This window comes from Musca autumnalis, unplaced genomic scaffold (genome assembly GCF_047663935.1).
Source record: "Musca autumnalis isolate F117 unplaced genomic scaffold, ASM4766393v1 scaffold_5, whole genome shotgun sequence".
NCBI lineage: Eukaryota > Metazoa > Arthropoda > Insecta > Diptera > Muscidae > Musca > Musca autumnalis.
This window is the reverse complement of record NW_027412088.1, coordinates 106700710-106718532: the sequence shown is the minus strand read 5'-3', so window position 1 is coordinate 106718532 and position 17823 is coordinate 106700710. Positions and strand designations below refer to the sequence as shown.

General features: G+C 33.9%; 1 protein-coding gene across 1 annotated transcript in view; it reads right to left on the bottom strand.

Annotated features, from left to right (window-relative positions):
* Nucleotides 1-17823, bottom strand: part of 5-HT1B (5-hydroxytryptamine (serotonin) receptor 1B) — a 202051-nt gene that overhangs the window by 111406 nt on the left and 72822 nt on the right. Inside the window, exon 2 of the mRNA XM_073988645.1 lies at nucleotides 1706-2587. Within this exon, the coding sequence (XP_073844746.1) occupies nucleotides 1706-2132 (427 nt within the window). The 5' untranslated portion in view covers nucleotides 2133-2587. The remainder of the gene's footprint in view (nucleotides 1-1705; nucleotides 2588-17823) is intronic.

Below are 17823 nucleotides of genomic sequence, written 5' to 3'. Positions count from 1 at the left end.
AGTCCAATTGATCCTTTAATTATTTGCAAGCAAGAGTAAAGTTCTATAACAATCGAGTTATAATTGAACATTTTACGTCATATATATAAGTCCTACAAGTCTTCTGTCAGAAGACCTACTGGTCTTCTCACAAAGGTCTACTGGTTTTTTCATCTTGTCTTCTATTAAAGGACGTCTTGGACTCCGGCGAAAGACATTGTGGTATCTTCGGATATCCTACTGATTACACTGTGACACCAAATGGATGTCAAGGTCTACGGGTGAAAAATTCCCTTTGGGAATGAAAGCCAATATTGAGTATATTAAGTAACCCAAAGGATCCGGATATTTTTGAGTTATCACGTAGTTTTTTTTTTTTGATTGGCCCCCAATAACGCCTGAAAATAATGCTTCATAGCTTTTTTTGGCAATATTGTTTCATCATTTTGAGATGACATATTTTGAGTTAAATAGAAAGAAGAATATTTTTGCAGTATATTTTGACCTTCCATGTCTGTTTTGTTCTTGATCTGAGAAAGACGGGATTTTCTACATGAAAAAATTCTACAAAAATGTTCCTCCGAGAATTGTATGTAGGTTCCAAAAAATCGATATTGTCACGTTCTCATTATCCTTTAAAAGTTTTACCCTCATTATCCTTTAAAGGATTCCAAAGGATATATTAATTTTTTTAGTTACTTTGTTTCCTTTACGATGCCTCCAGGTAATAAATAAATGTTTAACTCACAATATATTATCAAAACAAAATTAATTTGTTCAGATTTTCTGAGTAGCAAATGTTTTGAACAGAACCAAAAGTGAGTTCGAGCTTAGCTTTGTATATTTTTGTAAAATAAGTGCAATGTTTGCAAAATAACTTTTAAATCTTTAAAACGGACCCAATAAACAATCAACCTACAAAAATATTTGCATTTCAAATCCAAAAACAACCTCAGTCTGTAATTCTGTAACTGCTTAACTACAGAATTTACGATGAATGTCGTTTATTCTGTATACCAATTTTAACGATTTTTGTCGTTAATTACCGAAAATTATTGTTAAGTTAACAACCAAAAAAAGTAGTCATCAAGTCTTAACATTATTTCAATATTTTGCTGATTTCTTTTAGAAAATAGAAGAAAATTTCAAAAAAACGCTTAAAATCCGGCTTCTATATGTCAGCATCATTTAAAAACCATTCTTGAAACTGATCAACGTTATTCAAAAATGTGTGGATTGTTTAGGGTAGATTTCAATGGATTCAGATTTTGACGATAACCAATAAGTAAATGTAAATTCTCTTATCTCATCGATTAAAATCGCGACAGTATTTTAAACCCAAATGCGGTTTACTACACATTGAATGTTTTCTACTACAATTTAAGATTTTATAAGATTTGCTAATAAAAAGTAAAAATAATTATTTATTTAATTAAAAAATAATTACAAGAAACAAAACGGAAATAGCATTTTAAATTAGTTAAAAATGTATTAGATGTAAAAATTGTTAGACGAAATAATTTCGCTATATATCTCTGTGAATGCTGTACATAAAAAGTTTGGATTGTTCAAACATAACATATTATTTACTTCTTTTTAAATAGACCTACTTCCTTAACATTCTTTTTCTTCTGACATTGCTTCATTATTTTCAACATACAATCCAAGGTACATTTACATATCTATGTGTCTATCTATGTTTGTACTATTGGTTTTTTATACATACCAATTATTGTGATAAGTATCATTAGACCCAGAACAATAGACATGCTTATCATCTTCAACAGCACAACAACATCCTCGGGCATTGGCAGACCAGCACTGACATTGCCGCCATTTATGGACGCCACATCATTAGGACTGCTAATTGTGATGCTGCCACTGTCATTATTACTGTCACTGATGCCAAAGCCTGTTCTGTTGAAGATTATGAAATTACTGTTATTCAGATTAAGAATATTGGCGGATGTTTTTGCATTGGCGGTAACTTCATCGTAATCTGGCATGAGGAAAGAGTCGTTCGTTTGATAGCCATAAGTGCGCAGGTCCAGGAGGTCGCGTTCATTGAAGTATTGTCTAACATCTAGCAGAGCGGCGGTGGCCAAAATATCAGAGGTGGGTTTAAAGTTGATGTCAATGTTGTGTCCCAGCATAGTTTACAACGAAGCTGGTGGCCTTGTGGGATAAATATTCCTCCCCGCCAAATGAGAACTAGCTGATAATCAAATTCCAAAGATTATTGTTTTTAATTGTTTACTTCAGTTTGTTTACTTTGTTTCTTTATGACGAGTTTTTATTTATTTCCAATAATGATGGCGATAATGATGCTGATGGTTGGCTGTCTGCTTATCTTTCTGAGGGGATTTGGGTTTTGAGGTATATAAAGTTTTAGGAATATATTTAAAGGAAGTCCGTGTTGTTCTTGTTGTTGTCGTTATTTATCTCTATATATATCAAATATCTATTTACAATTGCTGTTGTATATATATTACACATACATAGTTACAAATTGTATGAATATACGATGTTTTGTAGTTGATGTTTTTGTAGATATATCGAAATAACAGTCTACAGTAAGCGTTTTGTGATTATCGTTGTCATTAAAAATCTGTAAAGAGAGAGAGAAAAATACAAAAAATAATGTCAATGAGTATGGAGTTTAAAAGAGCTGTATTTTCTCATATTATTGTTGACAATGATGGTGATAGAAACAACTTAAGGGCATTAAATGTCTATGGTTACTGAGATTGTTTTTTTAACTGTGGGTATTTAGTTGCCATCACATTTCTAGTAAACGACTACAACAATGACCACAAGGAGTATTAATTAAGAAGAAATGTTAGGGAATAGAAATACTTGACAAAGGAACCATAATTATAATATAATTAAAAAGAAATTAATTTAGCAAATACAACAACATCACAATTACTTTAAACCCCACTTCAACTTTGATTTAAAACTACGAATAATAGCAGTCAATTTACATTAGTTTGGAATGAGTAAGCACTTGCTAAAAATAGAAAGAGTTTAGTTTAGTTTTTCAGATACACACCGAAATCTCATATCATAAATTAAAGCAAGTGAGCAAAGGCTATAGTCGGGACGGGGCCGACTATGTGCTACCCAACACCATTCACTGGTAAACATTTCTTTTAGGGAGATACTAAAGTTTTTACCTATCTGGATTTTATACCAAATGACTTAAGGCGAACTGAACCAAAATAATTAATATTTATTTATTTTTTATTACTGTAGACATCTACTTGGTACTGAGTGAAAGTTTTCCTGGGGCTCAATTCTGTTTCTATGAAAATGTGAAATGAAAAATGTTATAAAGGAAATAAATGTCAAATGAAAACAAGTAAGAGAAGGCTATAGTCGAACGGGACCGACCATGCTATACCCTACACCTTTACCCCTGGGAATTAGCTTTCCTCATATCAAAAATTCTTAATGGAACAAATAAACTTATTGTAAGAAGTAAATTTGTGGATTCTGGTACCGTATCACACCAACCTTAAATAATAATATAATAATTGTTTCACAAACATCTCAGAAGAGACAAGGGAGATTTCTCTCGTATCAATGAGTGCACCCGATTCATATTAGCTCAATGATATGTGACCTACAGTTTATCGCCGAGTCCGAACGGCGTGGCCTAAGACACCACTTGTAGAGAAGTTTAATATAGCTGAAATACTGAGAAAATGTCGCAAACTTTACTGACGGATATTTTGCAACCCTTGAAATTTTGATTTTGCAAGGCTAGGGAATCGTTTTGAAAAAAAGTGTAGTCCACTTTGCCGGTATATGCCCTCCAGGAAATAAAATAAAGACCAAAAATATATTTCTTTTGTATTTTTCTTACAAAAGTAATGGTCCATTTCACCCGCTAAATAATATCAAATCATCATACAAAATTGTAAGCTTCTTCCTCTACCTAAACTCTTACCTCGTGCAAAATTTCGTGATTATTGAACTATAATTGCGACCTCTAGCGTGTTTATAATTACACTACAAACAAAAAAACAGGGTATATTAGGCTGTAACTCTGTTATCTTATCATGTACAACAACACAATTTACATCAATAGAAAGGTCAAGCGATCCTCTTCCAAATATAGCTTACTTGCCCGGAATGTTTCTTCCAGGAAAAAAGATGTATGCTGTATATTAAAAAAATTCACAATTTTCACACAAAAGTTGTGGTCAATTTAACCCTCTAAATATTATCTGATCGCCATCTCAAATTGCAAACTTCTTCTTTGTTATATACTCTTACAATATTTAAAATTTCGAGGCGATCGGGCTATTATTGCGACCTACAGAGCAGCTACAAAATCGGATAAAAATTATGTTTTTGGTTCAATTCACCCGCTAAATATTTCACGATCATCACCAATTAAAATAGCGATCTATTCTGATGCGAAACCGACCTTCATACCAAAATTCGTTATGATCGGTCCATAATTGCGGCCTGGAGTTTGATTACAATTTATAATGGACAGACGGACAAACGGACGGACGGACATACACCTCAAAATCGCTTTATCTCGCTGATATATGAAGATTGGTATACCACATTGGGGGTCTCCGACGAATATTTCGCGGTGTTACATGAATTTTTACCAAAACTAACTTATAATACCTTTTCCACATAGTGGTGTAGGCTATAAACATTACAACGAAAATATTTTTTTTTTATTTTTGCCTTATTGGGTGCCACCGTGGTGCAATGGTATGCACGCCCGCCTTGCACGCAGAAGGTCGTGGGTTCGATTCCCCGGTCGGCAACATCACAAATTTTCAACGGTGGCAAAATACCCCTCAGTAATGTTGGCGACATTTCCTGAGTATTTCAGCCTTGAAAAACTTCTCCACAAGTGGTGTCTTAAGACACGCCGTTCGGACTCGGCGATAAACAGTAGGTCCCATATCATTGAGCTAATATGAATCGGGGTGTACTCATTGATATGAGAGAAGTCTCCCTTGTCCCGTATGGGATGTTGTGGAAAAATGTTTTTTTTTTTTGTTATTTTTGCCTTATTAAGGCGAAGGCCATTTATAGTGATATTTAATTAATTCTCTTTCGAGTTGAGCTGTAAGGCTTTTAGAGACACATTGAAAAATTAGGAGTCTACCGAAGTCCCACGCATCCAACCATTACACTACGTTTCACGGGTGGTAAAGCCGATCTTCAGGTGTATTAGGATGTTGTTGTTGTGGCAGACGAAGGCAAAGCTTGGATACTAGTATATATATCGCACTTCATTAGATAAATGTATATGCGAAATTATGTCAGTTAATTGAAACTCCAAACTTTTCCTATAGTCTTGCTTGGTAATCCCATTTTTCAATGTTCACAATACTACGGTAAGTTTTATTCCTACATCATTAGTAATTGCTCTTCTATATAAGAAGATTTTTATTTTTTGATTTGATTATCAATTATTGTCTATTAAAGTTTTGACAAGTTGATGGTGGCTTAGAACGCTAAGACGCCGGCAACCTTGACACTCAGTTGTCGGAGACCCAGGTTCGAATCCCAGCCTGGCTCATGCTGAAATTATTTTTTATCTGTGCCTTATTAAGGCGAAGGCCATTTATAGTGATATTTAATTAATTCTCTTTCGAGTTGAGCTGTAAGGCCTTTAGAGATACATTGAAAAAAATAGGAGTCTACCGAAGTCCCATGCATCCAACCATTACACTACGTTTCACGGGTGGTAAAGCCGATCTTCAGGTGTATTAGGATGTTGTTGTTGTGGCAGACGAAGGCAAAGCTTGGAAACTAGTATATATATCGCACTTCATTAGATAAATTTATATGCGAAATTATGTCAGTTAATTGAAACTCCATACTTTTCCTATAGTCTTGCTTGGTAATCCCATTTTTCAATGTTCACAAATACAACGGTAAGTTTTTTTCCTACATCAATCTTCTGATATAGAAGAGCAATTACTAATGATGTAGGAATAAAACTTACCGTAGTATTTGTGAACATTGAAAAATGGGATTACCAAGTAAGACTATAGGAAAAGTTTGGAGTTTCAATTTACTGACATAATTTCGCATATACATTTATCTAATGAAGTGCGATATATATACTAGTTTCCAAGCTTTGCCTTCGTCTGCCACAACAACAACATCCTAATACACCTGAAGATCGGCTTTACCACCCGTGAAACGTAGTGTAATGGTTGGATGCGTGACACTTCGGTAGACTCCTAATCTTTCAATGTATCTCTAAAGGCCCTACAGCTCAACTCGAAAGAGAATAAGGAAAATATTTTTCATTTCAAATATTCATAGAACAAGTATCCAGCCCTGGTCTTCTTGATTAGTATTTAACATTTCTTTAGTACACCAAAAAGAAGCAGAGGTATTTGTCATTAAAGTAAAAACTTCAAAATATTAAAAAGAATATTTGTTTGTACCCTAACAAATATTTGTCAGCACCCAAGCATATATTTGTTTGCACACAAATAAATATTTGTTTACACCCAAACAAATACTTGTTTGCACCCAAACATATATTTATTTGCAGGACACAAACATATGTTATGTTTGGGACTGTTGCAAACAGTCTCAAGTCAACATTTTATACATATGTATGTAAGTGTGTTAAAAATGTTCAAGACCACAACAAACTTAAAAAGGGATCACCTTTGACAGCTTTATGAGTCCGAAACAGAGGAAATTTGGGAAAGATAACTCAAATTTCTGCCTATCCAATTGATATTTTATCTCAGGAAAATTAATGCAAATCGATGGCTTCCAAGCAATTGTGTTGGCTGTGGACATCTACAGGTCCAAAGAATAAATAAAACCGTACCGGCGCGTGCTAGTGGAGTGTATGTATATGGGAGATAGACCCACAGTTCCGTCTGTCCGTCCGTTCGCATTTATTGTCCGATTCGGCTGACATTTGGGGAATATCATTTATTAGCCATAGGAAGAACGCTATTGCTTTTGGTGAAAATAGGTTCAGATTTGGCTATAGCTCCTAAATATATTTTTGCCCGATTTAAGATATTTGGTGCACCAATCACGCTACATATGTCAAATTTTAATGAAATTGCTAATATGTGACGGAATTCGCTTTAGAAAAATGTTTGCCAAATTTTAATAATAATCGGTTCAGATTTGGATATATTTCCTAAATATATGTATGTTTGGTGCACCAAACACGCAAATTCAGTCCAATTTCGATACAGTTTGGAAAATGTCACCGAATTCAGACTAGAAATAAGTTTGCCAAATTATATTGAAGACGGTAAGATTTGGATATAGCTCCCACCCTGCAAGCAATTGGAAGTGGGCTTCTCACTCTCTCGTCCAAGGCGTCACTTCCGAGGCACGCCGAGGAAGATAAAATAATATCGTTTAATGACAACTGTTTATGGACTTTAAGCTTGACAATTCAAAAATAGGTATTTTCTGCCACACTTCTTCGGTCCATTGTCAAACCGATGAGGATATTAAATTTATCAACAGATTTTGTCTGTAACCTTCCTTTTCTCTTACGGACTTTGTCGGATTTTTTCGCCTATTGATGCTGTTTAGGATTTATAAGTCGAATTCTCCTGCTTATTGAGACTTACATGTTTTTAAGGAAATTTGGAAATATATCGTTTTTCTTGATTGGGGGTGCAACCACCGTTGTCTCGAAAATCAGAAAATTACATGAAATTTGGTTCAGTAGTTTTGGAAAAAATGGATTGAAAAATGTGGGTGGGGTCATCATTTTTCAAGATATAACATATTTAAAAAAGTGGGCTTGGTCCGGTATATTGACTCCAAATATGTACCTAGGGTTGTGTCTACCAACCCCATTGCCTTCGAAAATGTATGCTGAAACCGATATAATCATAAGTTTGGCTTATACATATAGCGTTTAAAAAGAAAGAAAGAAACAAGTGGGAAAGTAGGCCACCTCCTCCGATATTCATAAAAAATACATAAAAACAGCAAACCTTGAGCTTTTGCTGCAAATTTCATAGAAATCGGTTGAGTAGTATTTGAGATATAATATATTTAAAAAATCCAACATTCGAAATTTTTGGAAATATTGTGTTTTTTAAAAATATTACAATCAGTTCTGTAGTTTTTAAAGAAAAGATTAGAAATGAAAATTGAAAAACGTTGGCATGGTCAAGTTTTCATTGTATAAAAACCTAAGTCGGGTTATGACGAATATTTCAAAAAAAAAAAGAATTATACAAATCGGTCCAGCCCTTTTCAACTGATGCCATTACCAACGAACGACATTTGATTTTTATTTATATATAGGTTTATAGCGTATTTAAGAAAATAGGTTATAGGGGAAATACCCCGCCCCTTCTGAAATTCAACAAAATACTCAGTAGTTTTTGTAGAAAAAATTAAAATTGAAAAAGTGGGCGTAAAAGTGGTCGTGGTCAAATTTTCTTTGCATAAGAACCTAAGTTTGGTCCAGCCGTTCTCAGCTGATGCCATTACCAACGAACGACATTTGATTTGTGATTTCTACAGACGGACATGGCTATATCAATATAGAAATACACGTTGCATTATTTCGGAATGACTAACTTAATATGTAAAATGTATTTTGTGTTGGGTCCAACAACGTAATTTTGGGGCACAAATTAAATATTATTGGAGGCCCATTTCTAATTTGGTATGATTCTGAAAATGACAAAAAAAGAATCAATTAAAAAAGTATCAGTAGGCTGTGCCGACAGAGATATATCCTCAGCTTATGTGAATTGAAACTTTCATCTACAGACACATCGAATGTATTTAGGGCCTTTTCAGAATTTCGTGGCACTTTTAGACACTTGACAAAAATGTGGATTAGGATTAAAGTTCAAAAGTGTTGCGGAGGAGGTACTTGAAGGAATGGACCGACATAGTCCATTACGGAAATATATCTTATTTAGGGAGTCATATCTTTTCGATAGATATCGCCCCCACTAGTATATTGCGTCATCGTATAACTTTTGGACCAGTATGCCAGGAACCGTGGACTGCTCCACGGAAAACATACTACAGCTATAAACAGGACCACAACGAACAGCATCGGTATACATTTCCAAAGGATCTTCGAACATACCCTGCACTTAGACACAAATGTTGAACTTTTGTGGGGAAGGTACCCTCAGAAGAAGGCCGATATGGTCAAAAATTGCCCATAAAGTTAAATTAAATTTGGACAAAATATTAGGAGATCCAATGTTTTGACCAAATTGGTTGCCCCGTTCAAGAGATATCGTGCATACCATTTCAGTGATATTTTTTAAACCTTGGAGGGAAGTACCGGAAGTTGCGGACCGTTATTGCCCATCTTGGAACTGAAACTAAGTTTGGACAAAATATGATGAAGGCCAAATTATGGTTGAAATCGGTTGATCAAATCGAAAGTAATCGTGCTCTCCAGTCACTACATTGTTGTATGGGATGTACCTGAAGGAGTGGAGAAATATCGGTCATAGTCAAAATCGGTCACTCTCTTCAAGAGTTATCGTGCGCTCAATTTTTCAGATTATTTTCAAACTTTTGTCTGGGAGGTACCGGAAGGAGTGGACCGCTATAACCCACTTTTTCAAAAAATCAAGCGAGCCTATTGGCGACATACTTAGTGCGGAAAGCCCAAGATTTCGATGGTATTAAAAATTGGAAGAATATGAGTGATCGGTGGGGTTGGAAAGCAGTTCTTATTCATTTATTACACCTTCCGACAGCCAAAATTATACATGAACCGGATTATATACATCTAAAACTATAGAAAAAATTAAGTAAAATGGTACTTAAGATTTTTCGTTTTCTCATCCTGTTGACCTTTTACAGGACAACATTTTTCAAACAAATTTTTTAAATACTTGTACTCATCGCACTATGCTGGTGTTGGTGTCATATTATAGAGAAAAATATTGGTTTTAAAAATGTTCTTAGTTTTTTGTTCAACCTTAAGGTCAACATTTTTTCATTTATTTCATAATGATTCCAATATTTCGAAATTAATTGAATTTCATCTTCAGGAAGATCTACAACATAAAATAATACAACATAATTTATTAAGAAATATATCACAGTTTTTTCCGTAACTACTATAAGTACATAAAACACGTAAAAATGATCGCGTACTTGTAAATAATTATAATAATAAACTGAAAAACTAGCGCAGTGTGACTACCTCCGTCAAGTGTTAGTATTGCAATGGTAATTATTTACTTATTGCACGACCTCTCCTTCTTATTAGATGCCTATAGCAGTAGGCTGTGTTGTCAGTGTCTGTTTTGCTGTTTATTCGTTTTGTTGTTGGCAGGTTATTAATGTGGAGCATTCCTATTGTCAATTTCTTGTTGTAGTTATGCTCCGTTTGTAACACTCTCACCTCGTCGATATTGGGTGTATGATTGTTATGTTTACAGTGTTCGGCTAAAGCAGTTTTTTGTATTAAGTTATTATTTCTTACTTTGATGTCCGATCTGTGTGCTGACACCAGCGTTGCTGACAGTTTTTGATCGGAAATCGTCAAAAAAAATCGTCAAATCGTCAACGTAATTTGGAAAATCGTCAAAAAATCGTCAACATGGTCCAAAACTTGTTTTGGCTACCGTTTAATGCGATTTTTCGCTGAAATTTTTGTGAATGAGACTGACAACATAAGATGTACAACACTCAGCAATAAATCTAACCCAATATCACTTAAATACCGCTAAAAGAACAGCTCTCAGAAGATGATGGTTTTTCTATGGTTATTGAGTTTGCAGTAATGCAGGATGGTAAAGCTGGGTACACATTGTCATTTTGAATGACAGGTTAGCTCAAATATGGCTTTATTGACAGTGTGACCGTCTATGTTTGTCGGTACACGTACATTTTAGTTGTAGGGCAGTCGTAAATCGAAAAAAAAAATTATTCAAAACTGGCTGACAGCTTTTTTTATCTCGAAAACTTTTTTAAGATGATTTTCATCCATTAACAAAACTAAACGAAAATTTTCGGCTGTTGTAATTTGAATGGGGCAAGAGCTATGAAAATACCTGTATTCCAGACAGGGACGTACACAGTATTTCATTTCATTTGAAATCTCCAATCCTAAAAAAGGTTTATGAGAAAGAAAATATGTAATAATATGTTACAGTTGCTTAACAAATTTTGTTCGACCAAACCATTTCGAGCCCAGGCCCCCTGGCCTCCCCCCCCCCCCTGCGTACGTCCCTGATTCCAGATATGTGCCTAAATATAGCTAATCCGTCTAGAAATTGCTATAAAACATTAAAACAGCTCAAAAATCGAGTTAAGAACAGTGTTTTCCTTAAAATCTTTCGTAAAATTTGTGTCAAAATGTAGTTATCGTCTTTTATTTCATGCAGTTCTGGCTTACGTAAAAAAATCGTCATTTTGGACTATAAAATCGTCAAATCGTCATTTTTCAATTTTGGGCCAAAAAATCGTCAAAATGACGATAAATCGTCAAATTCGGCAACACTGGCTGACACCCGTGTTTTTAATTTGTTTTTTTGTTGTGTCAACGTATAATTTTCCGCAACTTTCTTCCTCGTTTCCACCACATTCAATCTCGTAAATTACATTATGTTGGTCCATTTTTGGAATTTTGCATTTTATTTGGCTAAATATAGATTTTGTTGTATTGTAAGAGCTATGTGCAATTGTGTATTTTGTTCTGTCGTATATGTCAAATTTTTCTAAACGTTCTGATATATCTGGTAGATATATCAGCAATTTATATTTCTTTCTTGTTTCAGTTCTCGTCGATTCTGTATTTGAAGGTTACTTACTTACTTAGCTGGCCCATTACAGAACATTTGTTCCATAGGCCTAATAAAGAAAAGATCTCCATTTCTCTCTGTCTTTTGCTTCTCTTTCTGGAATACGGCGCCTTGTCATCTCTTCATCCACTTGTCTGCGCCATCTTTTCTTTGGCCTGCCAATTCTGCGTGCACCGCCAAACGGCTCATATTTATACGCCTTTTTAGCGGGTTTATCATCGCTCATTCTTATGACATGGCCTAGCCAACGCAATTGTTGCATCTCAATACGTTTAAATATATTGGTGTCGTTGTATAGCAGATAAAGCTCGTGGTTCATGCGACGTCGATATTCACCGTCAACGCAGATTGGTCCGTATATCTTTCGAAGAATTTTTCTCTTAAACACACCAAGCACTGCCTTATCTGCTTGCGCAAGTACCCAGGCTTCGAAACCATACATCAGCACGGGTAGTATCTGTGTTTTGTAAAGCATTATTTTTGTTTGTTTTTAAACTGCTTACTTAAGCCAAAGTAGCATCTGTTGGCCAATACAATACTTCTTTCTATTTCACAACTGATGTCGCTAGTTGTGTTTACGGCGGTGCCAAGGTAGACGAAGTCTTTTACTACCTCAAAATTATGGGAACCAACGTCAACAGTTGAACCGATCTCTATGGACGCATTGCGCGTCAATACCATCAACTTAGTCTTCCCGCCGTTTACCGCCAGACCCACTTTAGCAGATTCTCCTTCGACCTTCATAAAGGTATCTGTTACTTATTTTATTGATCTCCAATGATGTCTATATCATCAGCATAAGCAAGTAACATGAGGCTATTGGTGTAGATTGTGCCACTTCCTTTGACGTTTGCCTCTCGAATAACCTTTTTCAGCAAGACGTTGAAGAGATCACACGAGAGGCTGTCTACTTGCCTGAAACCTCTTTTGGTACAAAATTCTTCGGAGAGGTTCTTTCCTATTTTAACTGAGGATCTCGTGTCAGTTAAAGTCATTTTACAAAGCCGAATGAGCTTTGCGGGGATACCAAATTCAGACATGGCCTGGAATACCTTTGAACGTAGAGGGCTGTCGAAGGCTGCTTTATAATCGACAAAAAGGTGGTACTTGTCGATCTGCATTGTATTTTTTAATTTTCATTAATTGAATTCAAGAAAAACAAGGACATCAAAAATGTCATTGAAAAATTAAATACTAAAAATCATTTTTTTAAATATATGTTAATATCCTTTATGTAGTGCAACACTTCCCGAAATCTCAATATCCTAGCTTTATAAGTTATTTTTTAATACATATTTACAGGAAATTCTTTAAAGAAAACAAAACATTTTATTCTATATCATTGTGCGACACGAACAAAGGGATCATTTTTCCAGGCTTATATTTTAAGAATTTTATTTTGCTCTCGGAGGCAAAGTTGTAGCTCTTGTCTTATCCTTATAAAGGAAATTTGACCTTGACAATTTTGACTTTTGAAGATGTGGCTTGGTGGATTTCATGTGTTTAGAATTAGTTATTTAAGACAAGAGCTACAACTTTGCCGCTGAGAGCAAATTAAAATTCTTAGCGGTTTAGAAAATATGATACTACAAAATGATCCCGTTTGACAACCAAGCTTCAAACCCTTGGGGCCCATAACCGCGAAAGTGGAAGTGATGGGGAAAAACGCCGGGACACGGGTCTTTGTATTTCTGGTCTTTTATCATGTTGCGGTGTCAGAACATGGTTTGTTCGTATTTATTTTTAAATTTTGTTCGTATCGCAACACAATGATATAAAATAAAATTTTTTATTTTCTTTGAAGAATTTAATATAAATATTTATTAAAAAATAAATTACAAAGCTAGGATTGAAATTTCGGGAAATGTTGCACCACATAAAGGATATTAACATATATATGGTAACATGGGGCGGCTTCACCACTGGGGCGCCTTCGCCAGCGCCGATTTTCTTGATAATTATAACTGCTACAGAAATGCCGTTAAAGGGAAAATTGTGAGTTTAACGAAGATCTTTCATTTCCCAAAAATTGGCATTTCTATAAAATATATGATTGCTGATGCACGCGGTTTCATGTTTTTGGGGTATTGCGAAAAATATTCATGGTATGTATATTTTGTGATATCGTGTATACCTTTTGTGATATCAAAATTATATTTTATACCGTTAATAGGCAACTACTGAAGAATATAAATCCAAATAATTTGCATGATAAAATTAATTATAAATGTTAATATATTCATATTATGAACTATGTAGGGGGTGGGGCGGCTACGCCATGATAAGGGTGTTGTGGGTTAATTTGAGATATATGTCAGGTTTAACTTAAATTGTTTATGCTATTGATATACCACTCTATAATGTGAAGTTGAAATCAAATATTGTGCTAAACCTATCTCATTTGGCAAAAATTTCATTCTTATGCCTAAATTCAAGGAACCTACTTCAATTAAAGACTAGAATATGTTTCTTTTTGTAAATTTTAGAATAATTTTTGATTATTAAATAGAAAACATGTTCCTTTTATGCATAATGTTGATATTTGAGGAGGAAGTATGGTAAATGCCAGTTTTAGAGTCCGTTGATATATGTCCTATGTCGATGGCGAAGCTACCCCATGGGTGGGGAGGCTTCGCCACTTTTTAGACATTTTGTAAATTCTCAAAAATAATATTTTAAAAACAAAATTATAATCATTTATATATCAAAACTTATAGTCAAGACATGCTAATATTCTTACCAAAAATAATATTTGGAAAAACTTTAATGATGTCGATATGAGAACATTTTGAACAAAAACGTGGCGAAGGCGCCCCATGTTACCATATTGTTTTGAAAAAAATTGCAGGATGTTTTCAAAGGATTTTTTAGTATTTAATTATTCAAGGACATTTTTGATGTCATTGTTATCCTTGAACGCAATAAATAAAAATTATTATATAAAGCCAATATTATCCTCTTTCATATGACACCAACACCAGCATCATGCGATGAGTACAAGTATTTAAAATTTTGAAAAATTTTGGCCTTTTAAATTTGTATGTCTTTTAAAAGGTTAACAGGATGAGAAAACGAAGAATCTTAAGTGCCATTTTACTCCAATTTGCCCATCGTTTCAGACGTATATAGTCCGGTTCATGTGTAACGCAATTTTTTGAAAATTGTCGAACGGTGTTATATATTTAAAATATTTATTATAAAAACAAGTTATAATTACAAAGCACTTGCAACAAAGGCCATTGCCTTCGAAAGCTATTCTTAATTTGGATGTTCAGCGACACTACAAAAAATTTTTGTGAAATTATTGTGTTATTTTACTTTATAGTTTAAACAAAAATTTTATTCTTTTTTTAATCCGCTTCTGGTGCCGATTTAAAAAGAGAGAATGGTTATTGTTTTTGGTTGGGCATTGTTTACCTTTTTGTTGAAAATAGTACCCTTTACACAAGCATATTTTGATAATAAAAACCAAAAGCTGTTTATATCTGCTGGAATTTCTATTCTAACAGCACTATGGTTTTCACAGATGCAATTAAATATTTAACAACATAAACATTATTTATGTTATTGCTTAATTTTCGACAATAGTGAAAATTGCTATATTCAACAATTATCGGCGCTGCAAATCTATTAAAAGGCAATATGTTATTTATTAGCTTAGAATTTGTTAAAAAGAGTGTAGTTGTTGTACATAATATGTCATTAAATATTTTATGACAAAACTCTAACTCGTATTACCTACCCTGCCCACGCTCCCTTATCTTAGCATAACAACACTCTCCATTGTAGTAGTACACACTCATCAATTTTTAACAGCAATTCTAGACAAATGCAATAGAGAAGGAAGAAGAAGAAGCGGAATTTGATGGTGACTTTGAAATACGATTTACGTGAAAAATAATAAATCGAGTAATTTGATTGTTTCCCTCAGAAAATGGAAACCTAATCCATAATGAACAACAGCAAAAAACAACAACGTTTGCCATAACCAGGCTAAATAGAGCGTATCCAATCTGTAACATTGGTTAGACAAAACTAGTAGGGACCACCACCAAGCAACCTTTTCTGCAATGGCACGTTGCGAAAATTCGATCTAAACATATTGTTTTTGTTGTTATAGCCGTGATTAAAGCAGTGGCAGTGCTGTTGCTATTTTGTTGTGTTTGTTATTGGATACTGTTTTATGGACTTATAAATGGAACTAAACCAACTCACATACAATTCACATTTATCAGTACTCACACAAATACGCTTATTATTGGATCAATAACACACCCACAGTCAAACATATACATATATGTACGTACATACACTAGCGGTCATCTGAATAGGTTTGATTTTGTTTCTTTTTATATGTTAAGGTATCTTCTGATGTGTTCGTATTAAAGATCCATACTATTTAGTTTTTGAGAGTCCTATACTATGCCACCATTCCCAAGAAAAAACTTGACGGTGTTGCCATATTTTCGGAAAATATCCCAATTATAATAAAAAATGTACAAAAAAGTGTCCAATTTTTGCGATCATCAGAATAGGTTTGAATCAAAAAAAAATTGAAAAATTGTACTACCCAAGCAAATATTGCGCAGTTTTTTGGTTTAGTTTAGTAAAATGGAACATTCTGATAAATCCTACAACAAATTTGACCCGCTTTATTTGGAACGTGGGTTCAATTCTCAACATGGAAAATTTACAAAGAACTTTCAGATAAAATCAAGAAATATTCAAACAAAAACGTTTTATAAACTTGCTTAAAGTGACTTTATGATTTCGTTAGATCTCTTCTGAGCTTTGAAAATTGTCTGAAAGCAAATACCAAGTGTAGCCATATTATTAGGATCGATAAAATAGAAAGGTCATTGAAAATAGTTGGTATTTTAGTTCAAGTTTCATTCCGTTTAATTTTTTAACTATCCTTGCAGTACAAATTCAAGTATTATCATGCTCACAAATCCACCATAGTTGACCACATGTATCATAAATGTTCGAAAATTGGTCTGGAAGAATGTTACATCGACGACAATAAAGAAGAAAATTGTAATTCAAATTTAAGTCAAAGGGGCATGATATCACCGACTTTTATAGTGCTGTAATACCTATATAGTCAGGTCAAAAAGTTTTTTTCTGTTCACAAGTCATAAAACAAACACGAATAAGTGTTTGGACTACTAAAAGAATGGACTACTGAAGTTATACAGCACTATAAAAGTCGGTGATATCATGCCCCTTTGACTTAAATTTGAATTAAAATTTTCTACTTTATTGTCGTCGATGTATCATTCTTCCAGACCAATTTTCGAACATTTATGATACATGTGGTCAACTATGGTGGATTTGTGCGCATGATAATACTTGAATTTGACTGCAAGGATAGTTAAAAAATGAAACTTGAACTAAAATACCTACTATTTTCAATGACCTTTCTTTTTTATCGATCCTAATAATTTGGCTACACTTGGTATTTGCTTTCAGACAATTTTCAAAGCTCAGAAGAGATCTAACGAAATCATAAAGTCACTTTAAGCAAGTTTATAAAACGTTTTTGTTTGAATATTTCTTGATTTCATCTGAAAGTTCTTGGTAACTTTTCCATGTTGAGAATTGAACCCACGTTCCAAATAAAGCGGGTCAAATTTGTTGTAGGATTTATCAGAATGTTCCATTTTACTAAACTAAACCAAAAAACTGCGCAATATTTGCTTGGGTAGTACAATTTTTCAATTTTTTTTGATTCAAACCTATTCTGATGATCGCAAAAATTTGACACTTTTTTGTACATTTTTTATTATAATTGGGATATTTTTCGAAAATATGGCAACACCGTCAAGTTTTTTCTTGGGAATGTTGGCATAGTATAGGACTCTCAAAAAGTAAATAGTATGGATCTGTAATACGAACACATCAGAAGATACCTTAACATATAAAAAGAAAAAAAATCAAACCTATTCAGATGACCGCTAGTGTATATATATTTATTTTGTTCTTTTTTCTGTATGTGTGTCGAAGAGCACTATAAAATGCAATGAAATTAAGTTTGATGTGACATGTACGAGTATGAGTGTAATTG